The sequence below is a fragment of the Equus quagga genome, chromosome 8, assembly GCF_021613505.1.
Source record: "Equus quagga isolate Etosha38 chromosome 8, UCLA_HA_Equagga_1.0, whole genome shotgun sequence".
Classification (NCBI taxonomy): domain Eukaryota; kingdom Metazoa; phylum Chordata; class Mammalia; order Perissodactyla; family Equidae; genus Equus; species Equus quagga.
Genome location: NC_060274.1, coordinates 14,933,733 through 14,957,623, shown reverse-complemented (window position 1 = coordinate 14,957,623; position 23,891 = coordinate 14,933,733). Strand labels below are relative to the sequence as shown.

The 23,891-nt window shown below is 42.7% G+C and overlaps 1 protein-coding gene across 4 annotated transcripts in view; it reads left to right on the top strand.

Annotated features, from left to right (window-relative positions):
- The window catches only part of ESR1 (estrogen receptor 1), a 277,685-nt gene that overhangs the window by 228,299 nt on the left and 25,495 nt on the right, over nucleotides 1–23,891 (top strand). The window contains exons 8-9 of one of the 4 annotated variants that reach the window (XM_046669218.1): nucleotides 14,002–14,185; nucleotides 18,207–22,593. The exons of the other annotated variants lie outside the window; for them this stretch is intronic. Coding sequence (XP_046525174.1) covers nucleotides 14,002–14,185; nucleotides 18,207–18,441 — 419 coding nt within the window. The 3' untranslated portion in view covers nucleotides 18,442–22,593. Of the gene's footprint in view, nucleotides 1–14,001; nucleotides 14,186–18,206; nucleotides 22,594–23,891 lie in introns of those variants that run through there. 4 annotated transcript variants of the gene reach the window in all.

Sequence of the window (23,891 nt, the reverse complement as noted above, 5' to 3'; positions counted from 1 at the left end):
TTCCTAGTAGTGTGGCTTTGGATGAGTTGCTTAAATGCTTTGTGTTTCTGTGTCCAGGTCCATGAAATGGAGATCCTAAGAGTTTGTTGTTAGTCCTGTGAAGTGGATTCTGACTCCTAGCGCCCCTGTGGGCAGCAGAGCAGATCCCTGCATGGTCCTTTTGTGTCATCCTCTCACCTTCCAGCGCTCTATCAGACAACGATCCGCTGCTATTCACAGGGTTTTCATGGCCAGTTTTTTCGAAAGTGGGTGACCAGGTCCTTCTTCTAAGTCTGTCTTAGTCTGGAAGCTCTGCTGAAATCTGTCCACCGCCATGTCCAGCAGGTGACACTGCTGGTATTTGAAATCCCAGTGGCATAGCTTTCAGCATCACAGCAACACGCAGCTGCCACAGTATGACAACTAACAGAGGGTAGTGTGGTTCTCTGACTGGGAACTGAACCCCAGCTGCCATGGCGGTGAGAGCACCAAATCTTAGCACCTAGACCACCAATCATAATAGCGCCTACCTGTTAATACAAGTCAGCTCTCAGAACAATGCCTACTTAGACTAACACTCAATTCGTGCTAGGTGCTATTTTCTTTTCTTTCCATACTGTGTGTGTATATATTTGTCTTCATATTCGTATTTATGAGTTTTAATTAGGATTTTACACATGTACTTTCTTTAAAAATAAGATTTTAAATGGCTGCATAATCATTCATGAGGATATAATATCATTTATTCAAGAAATCTGATATTGTTAAACACTGAAGTGATTTCTCCTTTGTGGTATTATAAATCATGCTTGTTTTGCATTCTTTTAATAGATCTTTTACCGGCTTGTGATTGTGACTTTGGATATGTTTATAGAAGTGGATACGTTGCTGGGTAAAATGATATAAACATCTTTAAGACTCTTGATACATGTTGCCTCCAGAAAGTTTTATCAAATTGCACTTTTGTGGGAATGTAACCTTATCATGCAATGTGGCAGACACAGGTGGGAGCAGACAGCTTCCTCCCACCCACCTCCTGCCCTCTGCCATGAAAGACCCCCAGTCAGGAAGTTCTACACGGGTCCTATTGTGAACATCATATTATAAACATCCCAAGCTCACCCCTTTTGAAGCAAATTATCATCTCAGAGAACTTGGTTTTATTGTATTATCTATATAGGTACTTGTTATGTTAATTTTAAGATTTACGGCTTGCACAGACACTCTGCTGGTGAACTGCTCTTATTCCAAGCAGTCAGGGTGCACAAACGGTTGGCTTTTTATGTCTTACTTTCTGCCTGTGGCCCTTTGCCACTGATTTTTTAAGGAATACTTACAAAAAGAAAGACAAGAGGTTGAATGAGTGGAAGTGCACCTCCCTTTAAAAACTCATCTAGGGAAGGACAACCGACTCCTCCAGTGATTTCGTTCACTCTAGGTTCTGGGACTTTGTATGATTGACATGACGCTGGAGAAGTCGGATCTGCAGATTCTCGCACCTGGAAGCAGACAGATGCTGGGCTCCGTGGTCCAGCTCAGAAGAGGAGTCAGCTCCGAGGACGGCAAAGCATGAATGTCAGGGGGGAACTGGCAGGAGAAGTTTGTTTATTCTTTAAAATTGGCTTCAACAACAGTGATGAATTAAGCCCCAAAAGTAAAATTCATTTTCATCCTGACAGGTGAAGCATCCACTCTTTCTCTTGGTATAACAAATGTTACTCTTTGAGTGAGACAACATTACCTTCACATTTAGCGAAAGCCAGACATAGCACCTTAATGCTGTGCTTTCTTTGCACTCCAACCTGCAAGTCCTCTGGGGATGCTGTATTGCCAATCTTTGAAGCTGATCTTTTTTTGTACTGAGATATGTAGCTCAAGTTATTGATGGCATGTCAGAGTTATTTCTGGCTAAGAAAATGATGCTCGGAAGCTTTAGTGACATATTTGTTAGCTCCTTTTACTGCCGAACTGACAAGCCTTGAAGAGTTTCAGAAATGTGACCAGCCTAAGGGATGATAGAAATATTATGAAAATAGTAATAAGTAATTTTCCTACAGCAAGCTCTTTATTCCTTGGAATATCCATTCTCAGCTACGTGTCCCATTCATTGGTCCAGGCATTGACAAAGCTTGTGAAATAATAAGAATGAAAGGGACTTTGATTTTGTATTTTTAATAGCATTCGCCTTTACCATATTACAAAAGTCATTCATGCCCCAGGCAGAGAATTTGGAAAATATCGAAAAACCACCAAGAAAAATAATTTCCTAAGTAATCATAAATTCATCACACAAAAATAATCATTGTTAACACTTTGGTGAAAGTTCTTAATTAAAGAGACTCTTGGAAGATGGCCGTGCACATCAGGACTCCATCCTTTCTCCACACCACCCTGCACCTTTGAAAAGCCGGATGTCTCCTAAATCATTCCAGGAAAATTCTTAGTTTTCTCAAATCTCTCTGGAGGCGAGGCCATTGGCAGTCACCTCTAGTTTCTCACAAACCTTGAAGTTAGGAAACTCTTTGTGTAGCTTTTGAGCCCTGGGGCGGGAATGAGGGATCTTTGAGTTCTAGTTCCAGCTCTGCCACTTATTTACTGACAGGGTGACCTCGGGCAAGTCCAGCCCAGCCGCCCTGTCTGAAAACCCTCCCAGCTCTAGCATCCAATAGGCATGCTTCCTTGACTTCTCTGAGCCTCTGTTTCCCAATGATTAATGATTAAAATAATTGGAGTGGATCAGCAGGGTTTTTTTTTCTTTTTTACATTAAAAAATTTTAATTTTATTTATTTTTATTTATTTATTTATAGACTTTATTTTTTAGAGCAGCTTTAAGTTCACAGCAAAATGGAGTGAAAGGTACAGAGATTTCTCATGTACTCCATCCTCCCCAAACATGCACAACCTCTCCCACTATCAAAATCCCACAGCAGAGTGGTACATTTATTACAGCTGATGAACCGACGTTGACACATGATTATCACCCCAAGTTCATAGTTCGCCACAGGGGTCTCTCTTGGTGTTGTACATTCTGTGGGCTTGGACAAATGTGTAATGACAGGTATTCGTCATTATAGTATCACACAGAGTAGTTTCACTGTCCTAAAAATCCTCTGCATTCTTTCTGTACATCCCTCCCACCTCCCAAGCCCCTGAAAACCACTGATCTTTTTACTGTCTCCATAGTTCCACCTCTTCCAGAATGTCATATAGTTAGAATCCTTCAGTATGTAGCTTTTTCAGATTGGCTTCTTTCACTTAGTAAGATGCATTTAAGTTTCCTCCATATCTTTTTTTTTTTTTTCCTGAGGAAGATTCACCCTAAGCTAACATCTGTGCCAGTCTTCCTCTATTTTGTATGTGTCACCACCACAGCATCGTGGCTGATGAGTGGTGTAGGTCTGTACCCAGGAACTGAACCTGGGTTGCTGAAGTGAAGAGTGCTGAACTTAACAACCAGGCCATGGGGCCAGCTCCCCTCCATGTCTTTTGATGGCTTGATAGCTCATTTCTTTTTAGCACTGAATAATATTCTATTGTCTGGATGTGCCACAGTTTATCCATTCACCTACTGTAGGACATCTTGGATGCTTCCAAATTTTGGCAATTATGAATAATGGTGCTATAAACATCTGTGTGTGGGTGTGTGGACATAAATTTTCAACTCCTTTGGGTAAATACCAAGGAGTATGATTGCTGGATTGTACGGTAAGAGGTATTTAGTTTTGTAAGAATCTGCCAAACTGTCTTCGAAAGCGGCTGTACCATTTTTCATTTCTACTAGCAATGAATGAGAGTTCCTGTTTGTCTATATCCTCACCAGCATTTGGTGTTGTCAGTGTTCCAGATTTTGGCCATTCTAATAGGTGTGTAGTAGTATGCCATTGTTGTTCTAATTTGCAATTCCTTAATGACATATGATGTGGAGCATCTTTTCATATGCTTATTTACCATTTGTATATTTTTTCTTTGGTGAGGTGTCTATTCAGTTCTCTTGCCTATTTTTAAATTGGGTTGTTAGTTTTCTTATTGTTGATTTTTAAGAGTTCTTTGTATATTTTACATACAGTCCTTTATCAGATATATCTTTTGCAAATATTGTCTCCCAGTCGGTGGCTTGTCTTCTCATTCTCTTGAGATCATTGGTTTTCAAACCTTCTTCTGCTGAAGCTTGTGTTCCAGAAGGAGCCTCTGGGTTGCAAGAGGATAGGGATGTGGGGCAAAGGGGGAGAGGCTGAGTGAGTGGGCTACAGGCTCCTCATTTCTCCTGCTTTAATCAGAGAAGTTTTACTTCACCCAGTTTATATGTGAGGATTTCACATGAAGTTTATTTAATTAATTAACTAATTAATCTATTTTCTGAGGAAGATTAGCCCTATGCTAACATCTGTGCCAGCCTTCCTCTACTTTATATGTGTCACTGCCACAGCATGGCTGACGAGTGGTGTAGGTCCATGCCCAGGATCCAAACCCGTGAACCCAGGCCACCAAAGTGGAATGCACCAAACTTAACCACTATTCCATGGGGCCAGCCTTGTGAGGTTTATTTTTTTTAAGGGATTTTGTTTCTAAAAATTATACGAAAACCACTGAACTAGATGGACTTAAGGCCCCTTTTAAATCCATAATTCTGGAATTCTGTATCTTCTTTTTGCAAAGTAATATGACTTTTCTTTCCATAAGGAAAAATGAGACAAACCTGTCACAGTCAAGTGACACTCTTTCAGTACAATTTTATCCACTGTAGTGTTCACTTGAAATGATGGAGCTGATACACCTAAAGAATATGTGCCATCTACATGTCCACTTCTCTCTCCGAAATAATAGTAATTCTCGACCCTAATTATCTTTTTCAAAATAATCGGAGAGAACTATCAGCCATTTCAATTCTATGTCTAGGAAAAAGGCGCAAAATATATCTGAAACTTTGTGGCTCTGGAGGTTGACATGCAAGTCAGAACCAAGGAGGTGCTCCCTTCATTTATTCGTGGCCAGTGCTGAATACCGTTCAAGCAGTGCTGTCCAATTCAGGATGACGTGAACATGTGCATCTTGGCCAATTGTATATTCTTAGATCATACGTCACTTTTTCTGGATTTGAGGCTAACCCAGATGAATGTTTAATAAACATCTATATTCACATTAACACTTTTTTGATTTGGCAGGCGATGAAGGGATGTCTTTTTTATTATTTTATTTATATATTGCCTATTCCACAGAGGATTTGAAATGGCTTATTGTTTTATATGATGCAAAGGGAATAAGCCAAGAATTGTCAAAATCTGGAAAAAGGGAAAATAATGTGAGCAAAATAATAAATCCAGGAGTCAGATGAGCAGACAGAAGTACATCTGTATAGTTCCCAGGAGTGGAAACACATTTGGCTCTAAATTCCCTTTGCTTGGCCAAAGCAAAGAGGAGAACACATTCCGTTATAAGGTTCACAGGCTTTTAATAAAAATAAAATAAAATAGAGCAGTTGTTCAACATAAAAACTCTCCTTCAGGAAAACCTCTACAAAGTCTATTTCTCACAACTAGCACTTGATAAGGATTGTCAATTCAAACTCAAAGCGCTTTATTCTCTGGCGAGAGACTAGAGAGACGATATTTTGGGTTGCCAGTTAGTGGAAGATCCATGTTTTGATAATCAGCTGAGCAGTGATTAGGGCTAAAGGCATCATATGAAAAAGCACACAGTACTGATAAGATGAGCTCAGGCTCTACCATTGCATCAATGAGGGTGAAGCTCAAGGGCTGGCCTAAGGCACTGGTAGGCAACAGAATTCAAAATGTGGAGCAGGAAGCGTTCAAATGCCATTTTATCTCATGATGTACCAGATCAGGGATCTAACCTACAATCTGCCTGTTCTGGATCATTTTCCTCCCTAAGTGTCTGGTGTAGATGTCTAGGTGTATTCTGCTTACTGCTGCTGTGTGATCAATTATCTCAAAACTTAACAGCTAAAAAAAAAAGATTTGCATTCTATTGGTCATGAATTTGGCTAGAGCACAGAGGGAATGCCTTGACTCTTCACCGTCATGTCTGGGGCCTCAGATGGGGAAAGTCACCAACTAGGGGTAATTTGATAGCTGTGGGCTGGAGTCATCTTGAGGCGTCTTTATTCACATGTTGGCAATTGATGCTGGCTATTGGCTGGGACATCAGCTGGAGCTGTCAGCCAGGATGCTTATCTGTGGTCTCTCTGTGTAGCCTGGGCTTCTGCACAGCCTGGTGCGCTGTAGCTCTTAGAAGGCGGCAAGGGCTCCGGAAGTGTCCTAGCTGCCAAGGCAGAAGCTGCATGGCCTTGTATGACAACCCCTTAGAAGCCATGTGGCATCACTTCCAGACTATTTTTTTAATCACAAGCAAGTCATGGGTCCACTCAGACTCAAGGGAAGGGCATCCATTGCATTGCACACCTCCATGGGCGGAGCGCCAAGATCGCGGAAAGGAGCATGTTGATGGGAGACAGTGCTGTGGTAATCTTTGGAAAATACCATCTGCCCCATGTGTAAGAGCTGCTTCCTGCTCTGTGTTATTACCCCGCTGTCCTTGAAATGCCAGGCAAGGAAAGGTAAGGTCTAAGGAAATGAATTTGTCCAGGCAGTTTCGGCCTGCATTTTCTGGGGAAAAAGATGAAAACCTCAAGGCCTCCTGAGACCAAGCAGCTCACTGGGACTAGGAATTCCACATGGAAACTTGTGAACAAATTCCTCTGTAATAGAGGGGCTGCACATTTTCCATCAAATGTCTCTTCAGAACATCCTCTTTGATCTCAGGAAGCTAGTAATTGACAGAGGAATAGGAAAATCAGAACCCTGGCTCTTTCTTAACATGTTACAGATATAACTAACAAAAATAAAACTCCTTAGCAAAATATAGATCCATAATGGCTTTATCCTAAAAGGTATAAGGCTAGGATACTATTTATTACAAAAATTAAAAACTATGATTTCATATATAAAAGGGAGACACATGGCTTCCACTTAAATTATTTTTTGAAAGTGTGCACATTTAAGATTTCTCAAGTCAGTCGAATCAGTTCATCAGTTTCACCATCTGAAATCACCAGTAAGAGATTTGTCCTTTGAATCAGTTTGAATGCATTGATGTATCTTCTAGAACATCTAGTAGATTTCACTAAAAAATATACTAAATTGATAAATGTCAATGAATCATTAGCCTATGATTTCATAGTCTTCTGTTCTGTGCTGAAGGGGCATTTGTGGATATATAATGATGCCAAGTGAACAGGACTACCATGTTCCCATGTTGAGTTCTGGCAAGAACACTTGTCTTCACTGTGATCCCTCGTACTTTGAGACACTTAGAAGAGGACTTGGATGACACACGTGATCTTACAAATACTAGTGGAACAGTAAACATTGCTCAAGCATTGGTTATGAACGGGCTCTTCACCTTGCAGGTAAATATTCATGCGTCAATAGAAAGATGGAAGTTTCCTACCTACGGACAAAGATTGCCGATAGCAATACTCTTTTGTTGAGTTTGTGAAATGAGAAGTCAGTTCCTGGATGGCATAGAGCATTCTCTTTTTGAAATCCTTGGTAATGTTGGGAGGTGTTGGAGGTGAATCGTAACTAACTAAACATTCCGATGTCCTGGGCTTGCCTCTTGCTTCTTTACCTTATTGGTTGCTATGAAGCACAGGGGATACATGTATGATGGGGATACAGCCTGAGAAATGTGTTGTTAGGCGATTTTGCTGTTGTGCAAGTATCGTAGAGTGTATTTACACACCTAGATGGTACAGCCTATTACACACACAGGTGTGTGGTACTGATCTTATGGGACCACTGTCGTATACACAGTCCGTCATTGACTGAAATGTCACTGTGCAGCACATAGCTGTTAGTATTTAGAATGAGTGGTTAGCATGGCAGATGATAATGAGGTGGTTCTAGAACCTAGATTGTGGTTTCTATAACAAAACATGGCAATATTGGATTTGGGAAGACAAATAACTTCTAAGTAAAGTATGCAACCTAAGGTCTTACAAATATAAAAAATGGCAACAAAAGGAGGTATGCAAAAATTCCCTGGGACTTTATCTCTCGTGTTACAAATTTATTCATTTATTCAGTCAGTAAGCCACAAAACACTTCTCATCTTGCATTGGAGAGGACTACTTCTCTAACAAATAGACTCCAAAATGTATAACAGTTCCAACACAGGTTTATTTCTTGTTCACTTAACAATGCTGGGTGCATGAACAGGTTGTGTCAGAGCCCTCTTCTGTGTGGTCATCCAGGGACTCAGGCTGAGGTGGACTCTGCAGTCTTCATTGGGTGACTTCCAAGGTCATCCTAAGAGTCATCTCCATTCTAACCAGCCAGCCAGAAAGGGGAAAAAAGCATGGAGGACCTTTCAGAGCAGGAAAATGCATAGAGAAGACATCTTCAAAATCATTTTGCATCATAAGGCAACTTTTGCAGAATGAAGACACAGTCCATGTCTTCAAGACTTTACATTTTAATGGCCACAATATGAAGAAACCGTGATAATCATGTGATTCCTAACCCTAGCTGTGCATCAGACTCATCAATGGGGAGTTTTTTAAAAACACAGTTATCAGAGCTCCACCCTCAGCTTCCAGTCAGCAGGTTTAAGTGAAAAGTAGGCAGCTGCATCTTGGAAAACTCCATGGGGATTCTGAAAGACAGCCACCTGTGGGAATCATGTACTGGAGAAAACTCTCTTAGAATTGCCAGTAAACAATACCAGTCTAGTAAAACATGCATATCCCTTTGAGCATCCCGAAATGAAGTAAACAGATAATAGTTTATCTGTACACATAGTTTTCTTAAAAAAAAAAAAGTGTAATTTTGTAACTGTCATATAAAGGAGAAATGATGTTAAACTAATTTAAAATAAAATGATATGTATTTCAATGCAGATGCCCAGACGTGACCACAGTAGAAAACATGATAAAGTAGTAAAATGCTTACATGTGTTTATAACGAACGTTTGGATATAAGAAGATGATAGAAGCAGCACAGGCATATGAGAAAGCAGACGTGGAGATGAAGATCTGAAAAAGAAAACTAAAAACTAACCAAGACCTATTAACAGATGATAAGAAGAGAGAAATAAATTAAATTGATTTAGTAATAACATACCGAGAAAAGCCAAAGACTGTCAAAGCACACACAAACAAAAAAGAGGAAGTAACATAATTTTGCAAATGAGCTGGGCTTTATTATAAGTGTATTTTCAAGGTAATTCCTTTTGTTATGATACAGGATGAAGAAGTACCAAAGTAAATAGAAATATATATCCCATGTTAATAGCCCACTATATTCAAGGCAAATAAACATACAGTCTCCAGAATTTTAAAAGGCTGTGGAAACCATATCCTTTGGATAAACAATGGAAAAGAGATGATGAATGGGAAAAAGAAATAGCAGTCAATCAAGAAGTATGTGGGAAACCTCTGAAGGCAGTTTCAGTGTCAGACAGAGAGACAAGAACCCCAAAATAATTTTAACATGCACTTTTCACAAAATGAATTTCTTATCATGCTACAAAATTATTTAAAAACATGTAGGAGGAAATAACACAATATTTCCTTGATGTCTACTATTTTATAACAGTTGATTCTAATTTTGTTTAGAAGAATCTTCCATCTCTTCTATATATTTGCAACCAGTTGTGTTGCCTTTTGGTACCAGAAGAACCACTTGGAAATCATTTCAATTAAGTGTATAGTTGGAAATCTTACGTAATGCATTCTACTGGCAGACTGCATAAAGTGAATAAATTATTTAATAATTTTGAGAAAACTATGCCATTTAAGATTCCCTCTGTCTAGTCAATTTGCATCCTGGACTTTTTGTGTACAACCTTGTAAAAGCTTTTCAAAACTTTTCACTACAAATTTTTATTTGTAATACAGTTAGTTCAGTAGGACATTCAAGAAAAAAAATCCTTTGTTACTTGGGACTCTCCTGCACATCGTAAGACACCCAGCACAGCCTCTCCCACTAAATGGCTGTAGCAACCACGAGCTGTCCAAACACCCCACAAGGGACAGTACTGTCCCCAAGAAGAACAGCAGTCATAGGTCAAGCACAAAACAAACATGGTGCTCAACAAACTGTTAACCTCGAAGGCACTTTGGAGCAAAGACGCTGTTTGGTTGTGGAAAGAATTCCCAGCAGAAAACCTGAAAAGCTGATCTGCCTATAAATCACTGGGTGAACAGGATAAAAAAAGAAGTTCCTTTTTATCCCAGTGGAGTGACAGCTTTCTGGCCCAGACCATTTACAGCTGTGGACTTAAGGAGTTTTCTTCGCTATCTTTTTCCTTTGAGTCATTCCCATTTTTTTTGGTCAAGCTGCCATAGCTTGGAGAACTCTCCCAGGGCCCGCTGTCACATTCTTCCTTTTGGAAAAGAAAAAATGTGGCCCTGTTTGAAGAAGTTGTCCTCCAGCATCTGGTAAGCCACTGGCCTCAGCATTCCTCACTTCTCCAGGAACAGTTAGATGTGTCCCTCAGTGGGGGCCCATGGGAGGGCATGCTGGGGACCCCTGGTGATGCTCAGGCTTCCTTTGGGGCATGGCCACGTGCATATGTGTACGGCAGTGTCCATGCCGGTGTCCCCCAGCTTCCAGAAGATTCCATTATCTGGAAATGTGATGAGGGGTGGAGAGGGGGCTTCTGTAGGGTGGAGAGCAAAAAAGAAGAAGAAAAAGAGTGTTCAAGCAGAACCAGAGAAGTAGAAGGAGAGAGTGGAATCAAGAGTCAGTGAGAGCAAGAGAGCAAGAAAGATTGAGTTGAGACCTCTTCTATCTGGGGTGTCCATGCAGGTTTGTTCCACAGACTTCCTACCTCTCCCAGTGTTGGCTGCAAGATTCAGAATACGTAGACCGTCAGATGTGCCAACAACACTTCGAGACTGGATAATGACATACAGATTGTTTTTTTCCATCTTTGGGATTTGGAGCAGCCTCGAGAGTTGCAAAAGCCTGCCTCGTTGCAAGACTATTTCTGAAGGCCCTCACTGTCTGATCGCTGGCTCTGTGCTGCTGGGAACAGTGATGCCGCCATCCAGGGTGGCAGAGATCACCTGGGATATGGAAATTACCAGCAGCCCTGGTTTGCTTTTGCCAGGGCACATGAAGCACCCTGGGAATTTGGATTTCTGTTGTTTCTCTCCAATGGCCCCTTAGGGGCAACAGGCAGCAAACATGGACGTTTTGCCAGAAAAGCCCAAAAAGATGATGGCTGCTGTTGTCAATTATTGGCATTTCAACAGGACTGTATTTTTATTTCTAAGTATATTTGTTCAGCTAAGAAGCATCTGCTGACAAGGATGAGATGATAAGCTGTATTGGTGCCAAGACAGGACTAGAAAAACAGGCTTGTTCAGAGAATGGCCTGCATCCCGAGAGTCGGTGTTCAGAAAATTCTTTCTCCACAGGCAATATCAGCTCTTAGAAACATTAACACTTAAAAGAAAAGAAGGCTTGGAATCCTTATCACTAGCGTAGTCCGTGCACAGCGTGAGTTCTCAATGACATCGTGTGTGTGTGTCAAGAAAGACAGGGCATCAGCAGCCCAAGAGAACAATGTCACACCCTGAAGTCTGAGTGTTAAGGCTGTCACCTCCACTGCAAAGGGCAGAGGGCCACACTGGCCCTCAGGATGTCTGGGATTCTAGCACTGTGTGCTCTAACCCTGTGCACACAGGCAGGAAGAGCAAGAGCGGCACCACTGTCACCTTCCCAGGCAGCGCCATCGAAGCTGCTTGCTCCCTGATTCTGTGGTTTCCTTGAACAAGAACGGGATTATTGGTGAATGAGGCCAGCATCCTGGGTGGTAACAAAAAAGGAAATTGGTAGAAAGCACATCATCCAAGTTGGATTAACTCAGCTCTGTGGCCTGGGCAGGCTCCCAGGATCTCCAGCCAGACACCGGGCCCTGGGAGACTGAGGCTAGAATGCGTGTGATGTCACAGAGGGTGGTGAGAGGCAGGGTCATGGTGACTCAGCAGAGGCCGCCTCTGACCCCAGCCCACCGGCTCACACCTCCCCTGCCATCCGATCCCTCCGGGCCAATGCCAAGGCCACTGGACATCTGCCCGTTAGTCTAATGGACACATTCTTTCCCTATCAGCAGCCCACTTGGAACATAAGTGAAGTAATCCAGCAATTTCTTTCTTATCCCACTTCGTGTCTGCTGCTTACTCATTCTGTGCTCTATTTCCTTTAGCTCGAAGTGCCTCTGGGTACCAAAAGCTGCATTATTCTATTCACTGCTTGTCAGCCAAGATCCTGACCGTTCTCGTTTTGTTGTTGTTGTTGTATTTGTTTTAAAGCTCAGCCATTTTCCATTCTGGGCAATTACAACTCTGTTTACTAGGAGTTCCTCTGTGTAGGTGTTTTCCCCATTCCCCACCTACAGGCTGCTGTGTGAGCAGTAATTTGTCACCACGCTACCAGTACAAAGTCAGGGACTGACAAACTTGAGAGCCTTAACTTGAAGGTATGGGGAAGACGGGGAGGGGAGGAGAAGAAATTTATTTATGAGAGAGCCAGTGGGTGGAATAGGGGTAAGACCAAAAAAATGTCGCTAAATATGAATCATCCGGAGAAAAATACTATATTATCTGTTCCATGAAAGACGGAATGATTGAGCAGAATGGAGCTTATTTCTGGAGCATTTGCTGGGTAGAAAATCCATCCTTGTGGTCCCAAGTCAAGACGGATCCAGTAGCCCTCCTCTTGGTTTTAAGACTTCCCACCTCTTTATCACTCACCTTCCTCTGGTCCTTGAGCTAAGCTCACAACTTAGTGGAATAGTCAGGATTCTTTCAGGTGCAAGTGACAAAAACCCAACTCACAGTATCTTAAGCAAAAGGAGAATGTATGGATTCATGTGTTAGAAAGGATGCCACGGAAGCTCCAAAGTCAAATGAAAACATGTAAGAACCAGGACCTTGTGACTGGAACCAGGATTTCTCTTATCTCCTCTCCTCCCACCCCCACCCCCTTTATAACTATCATCTTTGCTTGTCACTTGGCTCCATTCTGCAGACGGGAGCTCCGTGTGCTGGGAAGATGCCACTACCTCAAAGTCCCATATTCTCATTCTCCCAGTTCAGCAACCCTAGTGGAAACAATTTCTGTCTCACAACTTCTATATACAATCCCAGAGAAAGCTCTGATTATCTAGCTCAGGGCTAATACTGGCCAAAAGAATAGAGTGCCCTGATTGTCTAGTTTCAGTCCTGAGTCTCGTTATGGCCCAGGGAGTAGGATCTATTACCAGAAGAAAGGCAAGAGGGAAAAAATCATGCCTGGCAGTGAAAAACAGCAGGTGCCAGGTCCTCTATACCCACCCGTCATAAACCTTTCAGCTGAAGATGAAAAGTACTAAACTTGACCTGAAACATAACAGCAAATTAAATCCTACCTGGAAAGATTACCTGTCAATCACTGAGCAAACCACTTTCACTTTCTCTGTGCATCTCGCCAAGAGTGTCACGTTTCTACTGAGGGTCCCCATTATAATGACCAGATGTGGTGTCAGCACGTTGGGCTTTCTTCTTAGCTCTTCTCTGTCCTATCAAGTTATCTTCGCAGGTTAATGCATCTCTCTGCCCTTCAGTGTCTTCATGTGAAAAGGAACAATAATGCCTCCCTCATGGGGTTGTCATCAGCATTAATGGGATAGTTTGTGTTGCTGTCAGACCTGTCAGAGAAGGGGGGCTAGTGTAACCATTACGGCCCCAAGACTAACAGTGTCTTTCCTGGGAATCTTGATGACAAATCCTGGATATTGGCTCACACACAGGAGTCCACATGGGTTTCTCAGTTTCCCGGATGTGTATATCGATTAGGAATTTTGTGTAGTTGCTTGGATCAGATGGGTCCCAAACTTCCTCACTGCTGTGCTGGAGAGAGGCTGGCTCAGTGTTACGTCCCAGGCACACTCCTAGTCTCCTAGATATCATCCTCTTTGAGTTTCTCTCTCTCACTCTCTCTCTGCACATTCAGGAGTGTACACATTTCTGTCCAGCACCCTGAAGTCTCTGGAAGAGAAGGACCATATCCACCGTGTCTTGGACAAGATGACAGACACCTTGATCCATCTGATGGCCAAAGCGGGCCTGACTCTGCAGCAGCAGCACCGGCGCCTGGCCCAACTCCTCCTCATCCTTTCTCACATCAGGCACATGAGGTGAGGCATCCTTGGGTTCCCCATATAATGAAAGCAAACCCCCAGGGCCCGGGCCGGTGGCATAGTGGTTAAGTTCACACACTCTGGTTTGGCTGCCCAGCTTCACCAGTTCAGATCCCTGGTATGGACCTACATACCACTCATGAAGCCATGCTGTGGCAGCATCCCACATACAAAATAGAGGAATATCAGCACAGATTTTAGCTCAGCGATAATCTTCCTCAAGCAAAAAGAGGAAGATTAGCAAGAAATGTTAGCGCAGGGCCAATCTTCCTCACCAAAAAAATAAAGAAAGCAAACCCCCAAACATATGTTACAGCTGCCCCAGGAAGGGCTGATGCCTGCATATGGATAACACAGTTAGAACACTTCCTGGCACCTAATGAGCATATATGCTATGGAAGGATGGAGGAGGGAGGCATTCAGTTTCTCTGGGGCATGGGGGGCAAGCATCAGAGAAGGCTTCATAGGTAAAGTGATATTTATGCTCAGTTTGAACTATGTGCAAGGTCTTATCGGGGGGAAGAGTGTGCAGTGTGTGGGTTGTGGGGGGAGGGCGATGTTTGGTCATTCCCTTTGTCCCACCCAATCAAGGGAAGCCTGTGAGCATTCCACATCAGTGGAAGGCACTGGGCATATCCATTATGGTTCTTGCGTCATACTCTCCCTACTTACACTCAGAAATCCTAATTGAGAGACTCTTGGTCTGGATGCCTCATGGAGAGTCAACGTTGACTCCTTCATCCCTCTCAAATCCCTTCTTGTCACTCCCATTGCCATTACCCTAGTCCAAGCCACCATCATTTCCATCTGGATTTCTGCACCAGCCACCCAACACATCTCCGTGCCTTCAATCTTGATCCTTTCTAATCCATTCTCCACAATAGAGCCAGAGTGATCGTTCTAATATCAAACATGATCACATCATTCCTTTACTTAAAACCTTGATATTGCTTCCCCTTGCTTTTAAAGAAAAGCATAAATCCATTTATTTTGCTCATATTACTTCCTGTGACCTAGCTATCTAGCTATCTAGCCATCATCACCTGTTCTGAGAGCTGTGGGGAGGTCTGCTTCGGGCTGCAGATTGGCTGAGCAGCTCTGGTTGTCTCCACAGGCTCACTCACACATCTGGGGGTCGGTTGATTGAGGCTGGGCACAGCTGGGAGACTCTGCTTCAAGCTGCAGGCCTGTAGGGTTGGCCAGGTGACTCTGCTCCATGTGTCTATTATCCTCCTTTTACTCACAGGTTAGCTGAGACATGTTCTTCTTATAGTGATGACAGAGGCACAAGAAAGCAAGGCTGTTTGGGCAAATGCATTTTAATCTTTTGGTTAAGTCATATCCACTAACATTCCATTGGCCACACAAGTTACATGATGAAGCCCAAAGTCAAGGATCATGGACACATGGGGAGTGAGTATTTCTGAACAGTAAGCTAATCTATCACAGCTTAGTTACCCCTCCTTGTAGGAGCATCTCCTGACCCTTAAAACCCAGCTAGGACTTACACCCTGTTCTTCCTGATGGTTATTGCCCATTTTATTATCTTTCTGCCCATTAGACTGCAAACTCTGTGTGGCAGTTACCACAGTCCATCCTGGTCCCTCTCTGTTCCCAATACCATCTAGTACAAGGCTTTGCACATAGTAACTACTCAATGAATATTTTCTGTAGGAGCTAAGGAAGGACATTAGCAGAGAAAATAGAGTCTCTTTGTGCCAGTCAGTGAAAGTGGCCTCATTTCCAGCGTAAATAGTCATGTAACATGGCTGGTCAGAAGCTTAGTAGATACCATTGCCATGAACAGAACTCAGCCTGAGGGAGGAGAGGAAGAAAGCAGTGGATGCTCTGCTTTAAAAAGGCCACAACAATGAGATGCAGTGATGACACTAGAGGGACAGGTACCCATGCATGATGAAATCCACATGACCTTGGCTTACACCAGGACCCTAGGAATAAAAAAGAGATGTCTTTTCTTAGTGGCTATAAGGGAAGGGCCAAGGTGTCTGAAGAGCATTGGAGGAATTTTTTAAGGGGCCTTCAAATCTTGAGACTATGAGTCAATAGGCAAGAAGTTTGTCCCATCAAAGTCCCAGGTGCCACCCTTTCTGGAGACAACCTTGCAAATTGTTAGCTTCTTGAGGAAATAAATGTATCTGTCTTTCTTTATATCCCCCACAGTACCATATGTGTAGTCTCATAAGTTATATGTGCTCACAGCATTATTACTGAGGGAATGAATGAAGGCGTGAGTGAATGAATGAACGAACAAATTATTTGAGGTTTTCCCCTACCCTATAAATTTGAAATTCCCAGATGATGGCTTCCACTTGGCAAAGTTTGGGAGAAAGCATTCTCTTCTGAGGCATTCGCCAAGAATCCCGGTGTCACAGATGAGGGATCACATTGGCTGGTGGAGTGGGTGACTGCATTAGGGGTACACATTTCCAGTCCTTTCTCATCTGTGTCTTGATGAAGAGGAAAGTGAGGAATGGATCAGAACAACATAATCCCCCTCCAAATTTCCTGGCTGAGAGAGTAACCTTCCCCTTGAAGAAAATGTATTAGCTTTTACTCTGAACTGGGAATTTTAATGATGTTGTAGAAAGCATGTATTACAGATGAAGGTTTTTATTTGTTAGTAGGAATTGCTGAATTTTCAAACCCATTAACTGCTTGTCAGCAGTAGCAAGCCTAATTAGTTAATACCAAATATATTTGCACTAAATTTACAGGCCTTGCTAGTTTTATTGGCAATGTATGGCCGAGGACAGCAGCAGAGAAAAGCTCTCTAGAGTTTGTATGAATTGGGTGAAAAGCTGGAGAGAAGGTGGTATTCTGTTGAAAGCTTTAAGCGTTCTCTCTCGCGCGCTCTCACACACACACACACGCAATAATATTTTGGTGCCTTGTTCCAGCCGATCTAAATCACAGAACTCTGTTTTGTTAAGCCAGGCCCCAGCCATATGTTGTTACTCAGAGAATTTAACACCAGATTTCATCTGACTGTAAATGCGATTCATTAGGTTGCATGAACAAGATAGTGTCAGATCCAGGGGGCATTAAACTTTAACAGCATTTTAAATGAGAGCAAAAACATAGAAAAACAAAATACCACTTAAAAACGTAATTTAGGTGGTTGGGTTGTAAGGCCTGAAGAGCTTTGAGGCTGTGTTTTCATGGCACGTCTCCAGCTTAGGCTGCCTTTTCCCCTACTGAAAATGCAAAGATTTTCTAAGACATCCTCTTGGTCCTGCCTACTCATAGTACATAATTCTTTTCAAAAAAAATTTCAAGCAAATAATAATTGTTCTATTTCTTTTTCCTGGTGGTTGGTGAGGACAGAGCAGAGTTGCGGCTGGTGGAGGTGGACAGAGGAAAGGAGTTGTGAAAGGAAAAACCCGATTTGCCTACATTTTCCTGTGTCCACTTATCCCATATATTCTGGACATTTAGCATGTTCTTGGCACTGTTGTAGGCCCACAGGATGGGCAAATCGCTACCCCTCATGGAACTTGCACTGCGTATGTTGGGGTGTGTGTGTGCATGTGTGTGCTTGAGGAGGCAAGAATAAACATACCTACCTACCTACCTACCTACATACATACACACATACATAGAGGAATTTCAGCTTGTCATAGAGCTGGGAAGAAAATAGAGCAATGTGAAAGAGGATGACTGAAGCTTCAGGGACTCGAGGCCACTGCCACTGGGGTAGCAGGAGACCTTTCAGAGAAGGGAACATTTAAGAACTGGGGACCGATCATCCAGGCAACTTGGCAGTATTTCTCATTTGTTCTCTTTTTAGATGTAATGTCGATCGAGGGAAATAGGGTTTCATTTGAGTCAGTGGAGGGAAGTCACCTGCATAGGAAATCCTAAATGGCTCTTTAAACAGGAAGAGAGATTGGCATACAAGTGTCTTTAGAGTTTTTCTTACTTCCCTTCCTAGGGGTTTCAGCAGTCCTGGGGCTTGCGATGGTCTAAAGTGGCCCTCTCTGTGTCTTCCCACCCACAGTAACAAAGGCATGGAGCATCTCTACAGCATGAAGTGCAAGAACGTGGTGCCCCTCTACGATCTGCTGCTGGAGATGCTGGATGCCCACCGCCTGCATGCCCCAGCCAACCACGGGGGCGCACCCATGGAAGAGACAAACCAAAGCCAGCTGGCCACGACTGGCTCAACTTCACCGCATTCCATGCAAACATATTACATCCCTGGGGAGGCAGAGGGTTTCCCCAACACAATATGAGAGCTCCCTGGCTCCCCAAAGGTTCTGAGAATCCCTGCCACATTTTACCCACGTCATGCATCACTCTAGCAGAATTCTGCTCTTGCACACACTCCAGCATGCATCCACCACTATGGCTTTCTAATATGAGTGGCCATTCATTTGCTTGCTCAGTTCTTAGTGGCACGCCTTCTTTTGGGAACAGCCAGAGGGATTCCAGGGCTAAATTCTTTGCAACAGCTTTCTTTCTCTCTTTGCTATATTACTAAGCATGAGGATTCCTATAGCTTTTCATGACTGAACTCAGTCTGTGAGCTGGGGCTCAGAGGACTCTGTGCATTTAAGCTACCAGCTGAGACCCAGACCTGTAGAGTGGGCATTTTGCCTCTGTGAAGCACTTTTTAATGAATCTAAGAATAAGCCACAGGAAAGAATTGAAAGTGGCTCCTTCAGTTGCTGACTTGGAGAAAGCTAGGTCAAAGGTTCATTATAGCATCCTCTTGTATTCCTATAGAAATATATCATTTTATTAAAGTAATACGTTAAAGCTTTTGCTCTATTGCATGGCTGTAACAGAATATCCAGCAATTGTCTATTCATTTCCCCTATAGGAATACAAGATGCACAAAGGGAAGGAAGATTCCCTAATTGTCAAGAGTTTGTCAACTTAATACACTGAACCTTTATATTTGCTGAATGTTCTTCCGTTGGCTTTTGTGAGCACTAAGTACGGGTCATGGGTTCCAGTTAATTCTTGCTTCCCATGAACCTATGAAAACAGCTGTTGACCCCAGTTATGTCACCTCCACATAGACCAGTGTCCCTGTGAGGGATAAATTCTTGTTTTTTGTTTTTATTTTATAAAAGAAAGCCCCCAGGACTTGGCAGTGAATCAGCTTTTGGACCGGTTCTGGTGTGGTCTCACACTTGTCAGCAGAGGGCGCTCTACTTGAATCTTCCTAGCCTGTAACTTACACAGGAGGTGGAGAGCCATGTGCAGTGCCCAGCCTAGGACCAAGGGTAGTTTAAATGAGCGGGCACCCTGGTGACACTTTTAGGGCTAAATGGCAAATGTGCATGACTATTGTAGGTACTAGAGAACAAGGAGGAAAGCAGGGTAGAAACTGGACAAAACTGTGAGGCTCAGGGTGGCCCTGCCACAGGCTGCGTCTACCAGGGAGGGCTCCTGGCAGACCCCCTATTGCACTGCGGGGCTGCCCTGGGATGCACGGAGCAGTTCTCCTCTTCATTTCCTGGCATGGCCCTGATTGGAAGCCGCAGCAGACAGCTGCAGCCCAGCGCACTGTGGGGCCAGGGAAGAGGGAGAGCTTAAGAGCATTCCCTATCAGGCTGCCTGGGTCATGCCCTTGGTTGTTTCAAGCTCATCTAAAAATCAGGGTTTGGCCTTGGGAAAAAAAATAACAACTTCCCCCAGAGCTCATTTCTCTAAACTTTATAAGCCAGGCTAGCCAGACTAGCTTTAGGCCACAGGAATCCTTTGACCTATAGGCTAAAAAGGAAGGCCTCACTCCAGTCCCAGGGCAGCCTTCCCTGGGCCAAAGAAAGTTTGCTTTCCTCTGGTGACCTCATTATCTATAATTTGAACCCAACTGAGAGGTGATGTGTTAGCCAACAACCCAGCCAAGCTGCTAGGGCTTCTCTTGGGATGTCAGTTTCAAAAAGTAGATCTCATTCATTTCTGATTGCCCAGTAAGTGGTCACCAAAGGACTGGGAACCTGGGAGGGCAAAAAAAAAAAAAAAAAAAAAAAGGTTTTTTCATATATGTGCATCTGAATTTGGGGACAATTTTATGTAGCTGCATTAAGAATGTGTTTAGAACATAATTCTTTTGTTGTTTTTGTTTAAGAAGCACCTTATATAGTATATATTTTTTTGAAATTGCAATGCTTGTTTATTAGACAACTGAATGTAGTAATTCTGTTCTGGATTTGATTTGACTGGGTTAACATGCAAAACCAACGAAAAATATTTAGATTTTTTTGTATGCAGTTGTTGATGCCTAAGGCCTGGTGATTATTCATTTAAATGAAGATCACATTTCATATCAACTTTTATATCCACAGTAGACAAAATAGCACTAATCCAGTTGCCTATTGTTGGATATTGAATGATAGACAATCATATGTAGCAGAGATTATGCCTGAAAAGGAAAATTATTCAGGGCAGCTAACTTTGCTTAACCAAAATATCAGTAGTAATATTTTTGGACAGTAGCTAATGGGTCAGTGGGTTCTTTTTAATGTTTATACTTAGATTTTCTTTTAAAAAAATAAAAAGAAACAAAAAAAAATTCTAGGACTATAGATGATATAATACCAGCTAAATCCAAACAATAATACAGTGGAGGGTTTTACATTATTCCTCTAATGTGTTTGTATTCATGTTAAGATACTACTACATTTGAAATGGGCAGGGAAGACCAGATGGTTGGAATGTTAGCCCAGCAGTTTCAAATAATTTTAGAAATCTCTTTTTATTCTTATTTGAAGTGCCACTAATGGACAGCTGACACTTTGCAGCTGAGGTTGTTGCCGTTGGGTGTAGGGAACATGCTGTATCTTTTCCCCCACTCAGAGGCAAATTTAGAATTTGAAAGACATGATCTACCTGGGGGGTGGGGTGGCATGGGGAAGTGGGTTTAGGAATTTGGAGAGTGGGAAGTATAATAATAAGAGTCTTGAAAGTATTCTGAGGCAGATCAATACTGGTGTCTAAGGGTATGCCCCAGGGCTCGGAATTCCACTTCTGCCCTGTAAACCACAAATAATTAGCTCTATCTGATAGCCATCTCCAAAATGGCAGCTTGAGTTCTAGGGAAGAACATGTGGGATCTGAAGTACAGTCCAAAGAATAGCTAGTGGTCTGTGTTTCTTTTAGCCATTGCCTAGTTCTAGGCTTGCTGTCGTGATTCTGTAATGCTGCCATGTGACAATCGGAGAGGCTAGTTCATCCAAAGAGAGGACCCCACGTAGGCTGCAAAGTCCAGCCCCTAAGAAAGTGCAGTTTTTTATTAGATTTCCCTATTAAACTTGCAAGGATGCAACCATGACATAACCCGTGTCTCTTGGGGGCTGAACAAATAAGGGACTTACTGATAATTTACTTTCCATCGTATTAAGGTGTCTCACATTACAATCTCACACATTGAAATGGCCATTGATTTAGGCCATTGGTTTAGAGTACCCTATATGAAACCAATTCCAAACCCCTTCCCACTCATACTTTTCAACTCTGAGATGGACTGTGGATTTTGGGAATGGTCACTGGGACCGTAGTAATGTCTATCTACCATTCGCAGGTAAATCTGCTTCAGGAAACCAGTTACTGAGAAGGCAAATAGAGTCATACAGTAGCTTATGAGGCCGCCATGATTCTGTTTGGTACAAGTCATGGGAAGATGATCCAGATTACACTGCACACTTCCTAGGTGAACTCTCTGAAAACTTACTCTCAACTGGAGCAAATGAATTTAACTGTGGTCCCAAATAGCCACCTTTTCATTAGTGTGATTACTCTGTTTCTAACTGTATTTCCTTTCCATTTAGAGTAAAGTGAATGTGGCCTCTTTCGAAGTCATTTAAAATTGTTTTCTAAGTAATTGCTGCCTCTATTATGGCACTTCAATTTTGCACTGTCTTTTAGAGATTCAAGAAAAATTTTTATTCTTTTTTTTTTTGCATCCAAATGTGCCTGAACTTTTTAAATATGTAAATGCTGCCATGTGCCAAACCCATCTTCAGTGTGTTTGTACAGAGCAGTGCACCCTGGAAATAACATACAGACCCATAAGCAGGTGCCTGAGAAATGGACCCCTTTGCATTCAGAGAGGTCATTGGTCATAGAGACTTGAATTAATAAATGACATTATGCCAGTTTATGCTTTCTCACAGCTTATAAACAATGCTTTTGGTGCACAACATACTCTTTAGTGTAGAGCTCTTGTTTTTATGGGAAAAGGCTCAAATGCCAGATTGTGTTTGATGGATTAATATGCCCTTTTGCTGATGCATACTATTATTGATGTGATTCTATTTTGTCGCAGCTTTGCTTTGTTTAATGAAACACACTTGTAAACCTCTTTTGCACATTTAAAAAGTAAAGAATCCAGTGGGATGCTCAAGCACCTTGAACACTTTTCTCAACCAATTTGATGTTCAAATAAAGAATTAAACAAAAGATAACAGGTTTGTTTTTCGTAAGCTCCGCTTCTTGCTAATGGTTCACCACTGACCGCCTAAGATCAAGGCGATGAAATGCATCTGCAGAGCACAGTGACTCCTGACCCTCAGTCTAACACCGGGCTCCCCTCCCTCGCCTCCCCTGCCCCCCAGACCTAGGGGGAAGCGTGTGGACATTGCAGTCAGGTAGACCTGGCCTCACTTCTTGGCGCCACGAAATACAACTTCTATGATCATTGGCAAGGAATTTTTCATAGCTTCTGCTGCTGCTTCAACAAAATGGTGAGAGTAACACTTAATTCACAAGGTGGTTATGAGGCTTGTATGAGGCACTCATTAAAATAGTAGTTGTTTGGGGCTGGCCCAGTAGCATAGTGGTTAAGTGCATTTCAGTTCCACGGCCTGGAGTTCACAGGTTTGGATCCCAGGCACGGACCTACACACAACTCATCAAGCCATGCTGTGGCAGCATCCCACATACAAAATAGAGGGCACAGATGTTAGGCACAGGTGTTAGATTATGACAATCTTCTCAAGCAAAAAGAGGAAGATTGGCAACAGATGTTAGCCCAGGCCAATCTTCCTCACACATACACACACACAAAAATAGTAGTTGTTTCCTAATGCTTAATTCCGGCCTCTTCCCTGTGAGGAAGAAGACGGAAGCTTGAGGGTAGGTATTCATGAATGAACAAGTGAATGAATGATCTGAAATTTACATAATTTGCTCACAAACTCTCCCCGATCACAAAGGTAAAGCGGGAATGACTAGTACGTTCCCATCCCAGCCCCCCTCAGGTTTCCATTTCAGGACCCCTTTCCCTTTTCAGAGCCACCTGTACATTCTCTTTCCCCCATTTTCTCTGTGATTTAAGTGATGGGTATAATGTGACTTATGAGGAGGCAACATGATATGCATACAGGCTCTGTAGCTAGATTACTCAGTTTGAATCCTCACGCTACCATTTATTGTGTGACCTTGGACAAGGTAATTTCCCTGTGCCTCAGTTTCTTCACCTGTAAAGAGAGATAGTAGTGCCACCTGCTTTGCAGGGTTGCTGTGAAGACCACACGGGTTAATTCCTGGAGACTTTAAGGACACTGGCTGGCACTGCTGCCCCCTTTCCTGAGCCCTCTCCCACTGCATGTCTGTGCTCACCTCCTTATTAGGTTGAGTTTAGGTTTTTCACACCGTTTGAGTCACTTTGATTCCAAGAAGCTCTTTCATTTTCTCATTCTATCATCCCTGGGCAAGTTCTTCGATCTCAATT